At 36.7% G+C, this 14236-nt stretch overlaps 1 protein-coding gene across 4 annotated transcripts in view; it reads right to left on the minus strand.

Annotated features, from left to right (window-relative positions):
* Positions 1-14236, minus strand: part of LOC142031770 (uncharacterized) — a 66590-nt gene that overhangs the window by 27801 nt on the left and 24553 nt on the right. For all 4 annotated transcript variants that reach the window (XR_012650609.1, XR_012650610.1, XM_075029441.1 and 1 more), the window contains 3 exons: positions 13441-13547; positions 10052-10163; positions 3795-3894 (listed from right to left, as the gene is read on the minus strand). Coding sequence is in view for 2 of the 4 variants with exons in the window: in XM_075029441.1 (XP_074885542.1) it covers positions 3795-3894; positions 10052-10163; positions 13441-13547 (319 nt within the window). In the remaining 2 variants the exon portion in view is untranslated. The remainder of the gene's footprint in view (positions 1-3794; positions 3895-10051; positions 10164-13440; positions 13548-14236) is intronic.

Below are 14236 nucleotides of genomic sequence, written 5' to 3' on the forward strand. Positions count from 1 at the left end.
ACTCTCATAGTCATTACCTCTCCTGGAAGAGAAACAACACAGGAGAGCTGGGGGAATATGCCCAAGCTGGCCATCCTTGAAACAGAGGACTTTGTTGCTTAAAGGGTGCCTGTGTTTTCATTAGGAAAAGCCACACATGCTTAAAACCTCAGTTGGCTTGCATCCCCACAATTACCACCATTTTGTCAGAATAAAGCCACATAAGGTTCCATCATACATAGACCCATGTCAGATGTGCAAAACCACATCTGATATGCATGCTCCATTCACGTAAGAGACAGCAGCCACAGAGATTTTCGCTCAAGGCACAGTGAGAAAAAGTGGTGCAGTGCTGTACAAAAAGGGACCTCAGGTGCTCACTGCCCACAGCACTTATTCAGGGTATGGGAGGTTCAAGTTCTGGGTTTTTCTCTGCCTGTGTACACTCCAGCCCTCCCATAAGAGTGATCAAACTCCCATGGGGCATACTCAGCTTCTCACTGAAGCTGTTACACTTTGGAAAATAGTTAGCATTTGCAAAAATGGCCCAGTGAAACAGAGGGGGAGGAAAAAGCAAAGGGAGAAGGCAGTGGGAAATGAACATCAGGTGGTGTTATTAAGGATTCATCTAGGACAACAACAATCATCTTGGTTCTGGCTTCTGTTGCCAAGATTGCTTACACATCCATCTGATGAGTTTTAATTTAAGTCTTGTCTATGGAGCTGCCTGTTTGAAGACAATTAAGCAGTGGGCATTCCTTGTTCTGCTTTTCACAGCAAGTTCTGGCAGCCTATACAACTGTGAGAAACAAGCATCATTAAGCTGATTTGGTTATTAGCACACCACTAATTATTGTTTGGCAGTATTGTGCAACTTAATTTTTTTTTTTTTTTTTTTTTTTGCTAAGTCTCACTGAAGGAAATAAGAAAAAAGACTCTTCATAACCACTGCCTTAACGTATTCCAAATCAACAAGCAGCCTACTAGCATTTACCTCCCAAATCTGACCCTCTTCTGCATACACAGAGTTTATCTGTGCAGGTAATATGGAAATCTACTACGCAACAGCAACTGAAAGAAGTGCCTGTATGAAGCAATCTTCAACACATTAAAAAAATGACTATTTATGGGGTTGTTTAAGCACTCGGAAGCATGTCAGCAAACAGCTCTGATACCCTCTGACACTAATAATTTACATCACAGAGGCCAAAAACCTTGTTGCAGTCCTGTACCTGGCAAACAAAAGTGCTATTTATCACCGGATGCCCCAGATGATTCCAGAAATATGTTCTTTCCCATTGCTTCTCATTAGCAGCAGTTCTATGAATTGAAACAGATTTTTTTTTTTTTAAATAAATGCTACAGGATGTTCTAAAAAGCTTAAGCTGTTCCCTTAGGAAACAAAACCAGCACCCCCACCATCGTTCACGCAGACTGCCTAACCTGATTCTACACAGGAACGCGCCTGTTTCATCACAAAGAGCTGTGATAACACGAACTGAAAGCTTGCCAGCCACCTTAAGACACAGATGTTCACGTATTCTGGTAACTCAATTTCAATACTGGACATACGCAGCCCAACTGAGGTTGTGCAGATTTTTGACTTTTTTTCATTCTGTGAAGAATGGTGGTGAAAGGAAAAAACTGAAACCTTAATAAACCTAGCACTTTCAGACTTCAAACAAGGTTTATATACACAGCAGTTGCTTTATGAAAGAAGAGGCACAGATTAAGAATTTGGAGAGACAAGTATATGTCCATTAGCTTTGGATCTTACAAATAAGTAATTGTTTCAAAATCCACTCAGCTTTCCTTTGTTCAAAAAGATATTTTTCTAGGGGATTGTCTATGCATGTATAAAATAAATAGTAAGTATAGATCTCTACTTTCAGGTATGTTACATAGTCTACTTGAATAATGAAAAAGGAGAAACTACTTCAACTATGAATCCTTAACTAATTATAGAAACGGTAGTTTGTTCCAACTGTGAAAATACCATCTTTCATTCATTAGAAAAAAACAGACTTTAGAAGCAACTTACATCTACGCTAAATACTGACCTACTAACCAGCCTTCAGAATTGCCAAATCTTTAAATATTACCTCAATGAATATTCCCGATTAGTTCTACATGATCATATTCTACCTTGCGGGGGGGGGGGGGGGGGGGGGGGGGGGGGGGTAGTGCGGGGAGATGACCACACACAGACCTTGCCTCTATAAACACAACTTAAAAAAAAAAAAAACAAAAAAACACAAAAAAAACACACAAAAAAAAACACAAAAAAACAAAAAAAAAAAAAAACAAAAAAAACCCAAAAACCAACCCCCCACAAACAAAAATACTCTACATTAAATATATCTCTGCTACCACTGTAAAGACTACAACACAGAATGTGCACACTTTCATACAATTTTGAATCCACTGAAAATAAAACATCAGTTCCTTAACTGCAAGGCAACACCTACCCACCCCTCCATTAATCAGGATTCTAGATTTGCTATGGAAGTTGAGAGATTCAGGTTAAGTTCATGTAATTTAATTTTGAACATCTATGTAAATCCTCAATATATTCTTTCATAAGCTACATAGAAGCCATGACGAAACATCTGAGCTCTATTCCTCAAAATAAGCTGTCCAAATTTTAAATGGATAATAAAAGTGGGATGAATATCCATAATGTAAGCAGCAACTCACAACATATGAATGGGCTATTTCCAATTGAGAAGGATACAGTGGTGACACTTAAGTGACTTGGGAGAACAGAAGGATAAAAAAAAAGAAAAAATAAAGGAGTTTGCTCAAAATAATCAAACAGTAAGCCCTCCTAGAAAGTGAAGAGAATCCAATGACACTTACAAAGAACAAATGTGAAGGGTTTTTTTGGACAAACATTTGGTAAACAATAGAAGCATAGATCACTAAACACTAGGTGACCCTTATAGAAATACTTAAAATATACACTCAAAACTAAGACAGTATAATTAAATCCCAGTATTTTGACTTCACCTCAAAAGTAAATTAAAAAATAAATCTTGCAATAGTTGCAGTACAACCCAAATTCATACAAAATCAAATGTTAAAGACAGATTAATTTGAGGTTAGACTTGATAGTGCAGGATCAGAATTTAAGTTGGGTAGTTAATATACACCGTGAATAAAGAATTAGATGCAGGACATTAGCATTCTCACTGCAGTATTGTATTAAAAAGATCTGAATTATATCTGAAAGTTGTAATTACCTACACAACCACCTAAACATTAAACAAGCTAGAAGTACAGCAGTATCTGTAAAAATCCTTTGCAGTAACATCAGATAAAGTGCTGAAGAGACCCTTCAAAACCCTTATACTGCACAGCTCTTCATAAACTGCAGTGTTATAGCCAGACACTGTGATAAATTTTTGCCAGCTGAATAACATTCTTAATGTTTATTGCCAGTGAGATCTAATGGCATTACTTTTTACTAACATGGTAAAACAGAGTAAGACACTGTTGCACATAGGTGTAACAATGGACAGGAAAACAAAGACAAATGAGGAAAAGGAAAAAAGGCAGGAAGGGACAGTAGCAGCAACAGAAAGATAAAGGGTCTCAAAGGAACAAAAAGGTGGAGTTCCAGAACTTTCATTTTATCATTTTGCTAATGTCTGCAGGTCCCATTTCTACACCAAACATAAATACCTTTAAAAAAATAACAATTTTACTATGCATAGTGCAATGAAACTGAACACAACCAAGTCTTTGGGTGCTAGTCATGCTCAGGAAAAAAAAAAGTAACTTTAAAACTATTAAAAGATGATGTGAATATTTACCCATGCCAGTTCCAGCTGGTGCAATCTCTCTGGAGAAGATTTCTACAGCTTCTTTTTGCTTATGGTGTACAGCAAGCCAAATAACAGCTTCCCGAGGACCCTGCTCCAAAAAAAGTAGGAATTAGATTAGCTTAGATATAAAACATCATCTAAACTTACCAAATTGAAAAATAACTGTAGCTCAGCATTCAAGTTAGATATAACAGAAATGTTTAGTGCTCATTGCTACAAACCACAGTTTTCATTCAGTGACTCTTCATCCAGCATCACTATAATTTTCTGTTAATATTTCACAATCTTTTCTATTTTGCTACCATGAAGTCAACTACTGGATATTTCAGACTGCTAGGACACTGTGCTGCTTCTCCAGCATTCTCAAAGGATCAAGTACTATAACTAATAATACTTTATAAGCAACTAAATACTTGGCTTCACTCTCAGTGGAAATGGCAAACAAAGTTTCCTCTTATTTTAAGTGCACTAAGAAAACTTTGGGGTCAAGTCAGAGAGCCAGGTGTACTTCCCTTAGCATCAAGTAGTAAGCAGATCTGCTCACAGAAAAGAATTCAAACCTAATCCTTGGGAGTTAAATGGGAGAATGGAACTTGTAAAAGCTAGCACATTTCCAAAGAAGAGAGCAGACACCCCTCTAAAGGTAAACCCAACCAGTACTCTACTCTCTGCCTTATCGTCAACTAACACACCTGTGCTTGCAGATAAGCATTCACTCTCTCTCACTTATTTTAATTCTTTAAAAATCTCTTTTCTGCCACAGAAAGATCTACCGCTGGAACCAATACACTGGCAAAAGCCTTAGAGTGAACATTAGGTCTCACTGAGGGCAAAGACTGTATTTATGTAAGAATCTGCATCCACCAGTAAGAACCACCTTTGGTCTACCTTTGAATCTCTAAAACGTGAAACCTGCTCAAAATAGAAGTCCATCCCTAAGTGTCTCTTACTTGTCCCAAAGCACCAGCACAACCATTTCCATTGTACACATGAAATGGAAACGCAGAAGGTCTCAAAATCTACTGGTCAGGAGTTTCTCCACACAGCACTACTCCAAGTATGGAGATCTGCAGCAAGGTATTTCTTCTCTCTGGTAGTCAGCTTTTTTGTTAATGAGCACAAAGAGAGTTTCTAAAGGTTCTCTCGCAACCTTACATGAAATTCTTGGCTTACTTAAATCAATATAAAATTCAAAAGAGGAGGAGTTTGACTACAAGATACTAGGGGATTTCTTCCAGTGTTTATGTCCTTTTTTATGTCAACGGGAAAGGTTGTATTTCATGAAAGCATGAAAAACGCACCAAAAGTTTGGGTGTTTAGGGTTTTTTTTTTTTGTTATTTTACAGAGCTCAGAGGACTTTATAATTCTCTAAATGCCCTGTCTAAAGAATTCTTGTAGATTTGGTAGCTGTTCTACTAAAAATGTAGAACAGTAAAGGAAAACCAAACATATAGCTACTTAGGATACTGAAGAAGACATTTTCCTGGAAGAAAGGAACAACTGGATTTTGGAAGAGCCAAGCCCTTCTGAATCTATGCCCGACGTCTGCTATACCAAGAAGTAAATATACATGACTAAATAACTAATTTTTAGTTTATTCCAACTTTTTTCCTTACATATAATAATTTCCGAAGCATTTAATAGCTTCCCAATTGTGCATAAAATCATGAAGAGTATTTTAAAATAACATTTTTCATCCTAGGTAACACTTTTAAAAGATTTTGGCAAAAAGCCTATTTCTTTACCAATACAGAAACCAGTGACATTTCTGAAAGCATCAGAGATTAAATACTCAGCAGACAAGAAGGATACAGATACTGCTAGAATTCAACAGCCCCAACTTCAAAACGCAGGGGTTGATGTGTACAGCAGAGGGGACACATTTTTTTGGTCAGATGAAAAGAATGGAGCAATGACTCCTTACAGGAGTCCTCCCTCCTGCGGGCTAAGGAACAGCATCCTCCTACATAGCACCAAATTTTTTATGACCTAGCACTGAAAAGACAGAGGAACCTTTCTTCATGCTAACAGCATCTTTCCCCTAATACATAGAACAGGAAAGAAAAGATTTGAAGTTTTTATTATATGCACGCAGTTCTTAGATGAACTGAAAGTTATCACCAAACAAAACCACACCTAAACCTTCTTGCTGTATGTTTTGATGTTTATTCACTACCCAAAGTTGAATGGGTGTCACTGACTTCAAGAACTAGAAGTCACGTCAAAAACAATTCTAAAATTACTTGAAGCAATGGTCAATTTACACAGCTGGCAGTGAAAAATGCTAGACTATTATGCCTAACAAAATATAAATTTACTCATTAGAATTCTAGTAAATTTAACAGTATCATAACAAAACAAACTGTCTTCCCCCCCCCCTAAATTTTAAGACTTGACGAAACATTGTAAACTAAAAAAAAAAAAATATTTTTTTCCTCTTCAAAATAACCTGAAAAACTACATACTGGATCTGAACTCCTAAACTGCCCATCTTTTAACACATCTCCTAACTCTAGTGCTACTTATTTTAATTGCCCATGTTTCTGTAAAGCTGCATTCTTTAAAGATTACATAAACGAGCAAATTCATTATCAGCTTCTGAAATACTGATATCCTGTATATTAGTATCATTTTCCCCGTGTATATACAGTACATTTTTCCCAAAAGCAATACTGTCGAACGTATCAACATTCTAAAATCTCAAGTCAGTTTCAGGAATTTAAATAACTTCAGCAATGTAGGAACATGGATGTATTTCCTAGTGGCAGCTGCTGAAACAGTGTTTATCATAAATGTTGTAATATGCTGCACCAAGCATTCTGGCTACTATAAGAGTATCCCAAAGAGACTGTTATGTTAACAGACTACTAAATCCTCTATTCCAACTCAAATACATGACAAAACCCCAATATGAACAAGCTCACTTATGCCAGTTTATACCAAGGGAGGAAAACTTCCTGGTGTTATAGCTGGTGATCAGCTAAAACCCAATGAAGGCCTTCTTGTTTTAGTGTGTTCAAATATAAGTCCTACATATTCATGGAATTGAAAGATGATTTTTCTCTACCTCCTATTCCAGTGCCATATCCACACACAGGTACCCTGAGGTACCATAATGGTAAATCTAACTGCTCTCATCTTTAAGTATCCCTATGTAGACATACTCACAGGGAGACACACACACACAGTTAATTTCTGTCTCCAAGCTCCCAGCCTGGAAAATACCTCCCACAATAATACCATGTAGGAAATCCTGCAAACTTGATGCACATTTTTATTAGTTTATCTCGATACCCATGTAGGCAACCCCTAAAATAAAAGCTTAGCAGAGCCAAGGTAGGAGAGGTTATGTTATTCCATCAGATCATGTATGACTGAAATGATAGAAATTTCCTTCTATGAACACAGAAACAGATGTCCTGATCAAGTTAATATAAAAAAACAATCAGTTTTCCAATTTAAACATGTTTCACTAAATTGTTATAAAAATTGTTGCTACACAGAAAATATGCAGCCATACCACAAACTCAACAAATGTGGGGGTTTATTGTTTGGGTTTTTTTAACATTCAGTGTTCCCAAAGCTACCAAGAGATTCATTAAATTGCTACAAATAATAATTAATAGCAAATATTCTTGCAGAAAACATACTTATTCACATTTGCTTCCTGGTTCTAAACTGTACTATGTCTTCAATATTCCATTTAAGTCCTAGGTTTACTTCCTTGCCCACAGATGCAATATACAATGGTCTACGAAAATAAGCTGAATCCTATTCTGGGCAGGTGAATCCAGTATTAAAACTGGATATATAAACTATTTTGAAGTCATTTATCTTGCAGTATCATAATTAAAACAAAAAATAGCAAAACAGTATTATCCTTTATCAAGTCTTAACAATGTGTTGTAAATCGGTTAACAAAGGGTTAGTAGAAAACTAACAGACACAGCACGTACAGTTTTTACATAGCAAACTCTTAATACCTGATGTACTATTAATAATACTGAATGTGTTTCATGAGAAAGGTATTTTCTAAACCATGAACTCACTGATGCTGTGACACTGTCACAACCCCTCCCTCCTCCCCAACAGAAAACCACAGAGCAGGAGATACCAAAAATTAAAGATCACTAGGGTTACTCAGTGCTGATTCAGGTCCCCTTCTTGCTCATGCTGGGCTGCTGCTGACAAAGCAAGCTTTCAGAAAGGCAAGCAACAACCACGTAAACAGGCAGGGAAGACTGAGAAAGCAAGAGGCAAGCAGTTCTTGATTGCTCAAGGATACTTTGTGTTGCCAGGATCAGTCAACACTCCACACAACAGCTCAGACAACAGTATACAAGCCTACATAAGCCTGAGATATACAGTGATTTCACAGCTGCAAAGGCAAACTTTTGCACTCAGTTTGACAGACCTGTGTGAGGATTAGTCCAGCCACACCAGACATCTAGGCTGAGCTCCAAATATTGTTCAACTTACCCTGTCTTGGTATTCATATGCATATTTGCTTCTCCACTTTAAATTTAGACAGTAGAATCTTCAAAGCAAGAACTGTTTTCCTTGTGTGTTAATATACTGCCTAACATAACATGGCTCAGTTTTGAGCACTGTTATTTGCAACCCAAATAACCGTGTCTAATTTTGTACGGGAAGACATGGTAGGTAAGAGTGTTTCAGAGACTACATTATTCCTACCTGAAGCCCCAACTGGCAGATGTTTTCCTCAGGATTCTATGACTTTGTATTTTAAACAGAAACACAAACCCTCCTCCCCACCCCTTTTTCTCAAGCTACTATGGCTGCTTTCCAGATGAAAACTCCTTTGGCTAGTTTCTTCTGAACTGTTGGAGGAACCGGGTGAAGGGAGAAGGCAATAGAGTGATTTCCTGTATTTCAGCCTCAGCTCTCTCATCCTATTTCAGGCATGTATGGGAAGCACACACAATGGAGATAATGCTCTATTTACTTTTAATCTAAGACCTGGGAGCTGAGTCTAGAAATACAGAAAATACTACAAATACTCAATTTCATTTGGAAAATTTATTTAAGGTACTGTAAGCAAGGCAAACTGAACAATAAGGAAGGAGAAACTGCTCTTTTTCAAAGCATTATTCATCCTATACAACAAGACAAAACTTTCTATGTAACAATTTAATTGAGGAATATATTACAACGCATAATCATAAGGAGCTGGTACAAACAGAACACAGACAAGTTCAACATCAGGGACATCTGCTCCTGTGTTTCAAAATTTTAATTCTGCAACCTCAGTAGCACACTTAACATTATAGGGTTTATGGTCCTAAAGGAAAAAGACCACATTATAAAGCTGGTTCCTCAGGAAGCAACTCTTGCTGCTATGCAGAATGAAATCGAAGCTCAAGCATTAAAATGAACAGCTGCAGATAAAACTTGCCCAATTTCTAAGAACACTTAATTTCTATAGTAAGAAGTTCGCTGCCTTTCTCCACATCACGTTCTTGTTTCCTACACATACAAATTGTCAGCTATTTTAAGTGTTGGCACTCCTAAGACCAAACTCAGAGCAGAGTTTTACCACGAGTACCTTAAAGAGTTTTGCAAGGCTGCCACTGACAAAGAAGAATCAGACGCTACTGTTTTGGAACAAATTAAACTGTCTAAATATTTAAAGTGTGTGTAAGTGAGGACAAGATTTACAGTCTTCTTCCTTTAAAAAAGGCTTTCATATTCTAGATTAGGAAAACAAACCATGGATATCACAGCTGCAGTGGCTATGGCCATCATTCATACTCTTACATATGAATTTATTAAGTCACAAAATATGATGCAGACTTACATAGTTGAAGATTGTTTCACAGACAGTACTCACAGACAGTTTTAAAGTTGTACAGGCAACAATAATTCTGCCATTTCCTGACTCTGCAATCTTTATAATGTGGTCTTTTAGTTACATCTAATGCAATTTAAGTCTACATCATAAGAACTTTTGTAAGAAGATATTTCTTTAGATGAACAACATTAGAATAGACTACAACAACATTTTTGTAAGATTTCATATCAGTGCTTCTGGAAGATCCAATACTGCAAAGACCTTGTCAGTGTTAATTTTGTACACGAAGTAGTGACACTGAATTCTTTGCAAGATGATGGGGTGAAATTCCCAAGATGATAGTGACTTCCTTTAAAGTTATAGAAATGATAACAATCTGGAGAGATTACAAGAGGTCAGTAAAAGTTTAAGAACACTCCACTGAATACTTACACCATCTATACTCCTTCTAGCATGAGGTCCATATGTATCTTCAGACCCTAAAACCTGTATGTTAACTGCACTGTAATCTTCATACCCAAGCTGACTGAAAATAAGACGAGTCCTGCAACAAATGATTTTTTTTTATTAGTAAACTGCCTCAAAATTATTATCTGAAGTAGCCCTGTGTGGTCCACAGGAGTTAGCTCTGTCATGTAAACTGGACTATGAATACTTTACACTAAACAAATATATATGAATACTACAAATCAAGCGATTACTGACAAGGAAGTTATACCTCAGAATTTACCTCTAGGTTTCAAATTGAGCCTTTGTTTATTCAAATTATTTGAAAGATGACAGGCAAAGACAAATAAATGGATTTCAGCTCTTACTTTTATCTTTAAAACAAAGACAGCTTGAAATGTAATTACAGTATATGCAGTCTTCCTGGTTTTCATACTGGAAATTCAGTTCTTAACTGTTTCTGCTATAAGGCATTATGAACTACCAATAAATACATGGAACTACCTCATTACATCACAGGCACCAATGAAGAGAATACTAACTGAAGAAGGAACTTTTATTCAAACTTTAAAGGTATTTATTTGGGATTAATGAACATATGTCTCAAATGCCAAAAAGTAAAGTTTTTAAAGAGCATGTTTCTTCATAACTCATGCCTTTCCAGTCTAGCACTGAAATTCCTCAAACTCTTTCTGTAAGGATGTTTCCAACAAAAGCACACTGTGTCAAGAGTGCCAACTTTGTCCAATCACAGTTAATAATGGGGATGAACATTACCTTCTTTTTATACACCATGAAAACACACACTGCTTTAAGAGAACCAGGAATTAATACTGGGTTTTGACAAATACCAAATTTGGGTTAAAAAGACTGTTTGCAACAACTCTTGGAAAACAGCCCAACTCTCAAGTGCTAAAACTGTAAATGACCACTATAGTTTTAAATAAATAATCATATGAAGTCCAAAAAACCAAAAAAAACAACAACAAAAAAAAAATCACAGTAAAAAAAGTTAGAATAAAGTTTTAAAAAATCCAACTGTTAAAAATAGTCCAACTTAATAACATGTTGCAGATTGAAAAAATAAGTTAAATTCTGAAGCACCTAAACTGGTTTCCCAATAATCTTGGTCTGGCACCCTTCTAGCTGCGTAGAAAGATTTTATCAGTTGAAACATTGGAATTATGTCAGGATGTGAAAAACATTTTGCATCAGTGGAACATTTTGAAGACACTGTTAATATATTATCTTTATAGTAAATATTAGCATGCTACCTGAAAAATGATGCAGTGTACAGGACTTCAATACAAAATGTAATTTTCTAGCTGTTGTAAAGAGATTAAGGTGGCTCATGTACCACCAAATGAGGCCATCTTTATTTTGATGGCCACAGAAAGACAGATACTTGATTTAAGGTATCTAAATTTGCAAACTGTGTCTGTAATAAGTTATTTTAAGTTATTTATCTACAAACATTATAGTTAGATACACTAGAGTTCAAAATACATTCTGTGGGTAATTTTTAGCCCTTTCATGTGTCTTGGTAATGCAACAGAGAACCATCAAAAATAAAAGAACACCAAAGACTACTCCAAAGAGACTTCTTCACACACATACTGCCAAACCTCTCCTGCTTTCAAAAACTAATATACAAATAAAGGACAAGCATGCAAGAAAGAAGTGAAAGAAGTTGTATTACAAGCTGCCACAGCTGCTCAGTGTCTTAGGCTGCCTGTACAACTGAAGCACCTTAAGTTTGTGCAACTTATTCTGTACTTGCTGCCATTAGACTACTGGGCAGAATTTGATCTAGAATGGACTGAAAGATCACATCCTTACAACATTCTCTTGCAACAGGAATTGGTGGGAAGACTGAAGTCAGGGCTTCCTAAAGAGAGGTAGTTGCTGGTAGAGCATTCTCTGACAGTGATCAGAATAGCTTATTCTATTCTGGGTTGACATACACAAATCTTTCAAATATGCTGAATAAGCAATTCCACACACTAACCTGTTTTAAGACTGTGAGATGGAAAATGTACTGATGGGCAATAATCTATATTGTGATTTCTAATGCACAGAACAAGCCACGGCTGCTCCAGGCATGCCTCATGGGCTAGAGGCCACTTATCAAGCCAGTTAACCAGCCTTTGGCTATTTCCCATCAGCCCTCTTCTGAGGATTACTCAGGACAGCACTGCAAGCAGGCTGAATTAATTTCCTAGTGGTCACAGAGGCAGCAGCACCACAAGCTGCTTCAATCGGACAAAAGAATCACGTAGTCTGGTCTGAAATAATTTCCAAGAGCAAACATGAAAGGGAAAATACACCATCCTACTTCCTTTCCAAAATAATCCCCTAGCTTCCAGAAAGATTGCTTTTCGGAGACTTCCGAGTCCCTGAGTTTTTGCATTTAACAACTCTTGAAGGGTTTTTTCTTCACTGATTTTCTCAGTAGCTCTTGCACACATATACTTTTAGCATTTGCACCACTCTGAAGAAAGGGATTCCATTGCTTAATTACACATCTCCTATCAGCCCACTCTCATCTGCTATGTCTCTTGAGGGAAGTAACACAGCTCTTCCTTCATCACAGTGCTGTTCATGGGCACAGGAGCAGTAAGTCACTAAGTCCACAGTAAACCTTGCACTTCTGACAGGTGTCTATCCTAGTGTACCTGCTGCATGGGTCTATAGTAGGAAGAGGGGGGGAAGTTATGTATAAAACATGGCACAGAGACAGATCTCATAACTAGAAAGATTGGGGCTATTGGAGTAAATGCTCAGAGATGTCCATGAGGATATGGAATTATGTTTAAGAGAAATCCTTCCTCACCCAAATATCCTGGCATGACAATATGACTGAAAGTTTATCAGTCTGTCTTACAATTGTAAAACTTTCTAGCAAACAAAATCACGAGTCACATTTTACAAGGTACTAAGATAATTTTGTTTAAAACACAAACTTGGTAAACTGCCTACATTTCATTGCACTATGATTTTTTGATAAAAAGAAGTTATGTGAAAATCAGTGAAAACTAGTTTCACATGGGTTTCTCTCTGTCACTTAGTAAATTTTCATCTGAATCATAGCTTCTCCCTCATTAATTTGGGTTTCTCTCCACTATCCAGCCATTTATTTTCAAGAATATTTGAGACCTTTCTCACTCTGACAAATGTAGCTGAAGTGTAGTTATATGTTGAAAACAGGTTTCCTAAACAAGCTACTTATGTCTTGAAATGTCCTCTCAGTTGGAAGATTATAATCTTCTAGGGTTCTTACAAGGTTAATATGGTTGCCATCATATGTCACAGTTCTATTTTCATAATCTCTGAAAAGAAAAAGCCAAAACCCCCTCTAAGACTCAAATACTAACCTTTGCAGAATACTTTCCGCAGTGCGTTTTCCTTTTTGTACTGCCTTTGGACCTCCCACTGGACAGACAGCAGTAGCTCTGAAGCCATCAAGGTAAGTAGCATTTACCTAACGATAAAGGGATTATGAAATTACACAGGATTCAACACTGATACGCTATAAATGCTCTCTGACAATCATCATCCATGCATTAAGCAGAAGCGGAATAGCAAGAAACCATCATCATCACAAAAATGTACTCTATCATTTAAAACTCAAAATTCTATTAGAGGAAGATTCAAATCTGCTAAACTGTGAAACCCTGAATCACTTCTCATTGTCATCCTTAAATTCTCCTGTACTTATCTGCTTTGGTACATAGGACACATTCTGATGTTGAAAAGCTGAATAATCTACCACAGTGAAATAGATCAGACATAAGTTTCCCAGGAGTATTAAAGTAAATGTGGAAAAATATCAAATACACATACATGCACACACAAAAGAATATGCTATACATTGCAAACATTTAACTAATAAGCATTTTACTAGACTTCCAGTGCTATAGCTGCTTTACTTTCACTGTATTAGAGCTCTGTTATGACCATAATGCATCGCCATAAATGGTCGAAAAGCTTTACTAGATGTATCTAAACTAAGTGTAATGAGCATTTTCAACATTTGTTACATACAGAAAAACAAAAACAAATTGAAGAACCTGGTAGACATTCAGCGTTACTCTACAACCAGAAATATTTTTTCTACAATAAATTTTCAAACACTTTACCCAGTCTACTTTTACATGTCCCCCAAAACAG

This window comes from Buteo buteo, chromosome 1 (genome assembly GCF_964188355.1).
Source record: "Buteo buteo chromosome 1, bButBut1.hap1.1, whole genome shotgun sequence".
Lineage (NCBI taxonomy): Eukaryota > Metazoa > Chordata > Aves > Accipitriformes > Accipitridae > Buteo > Buteo buteo.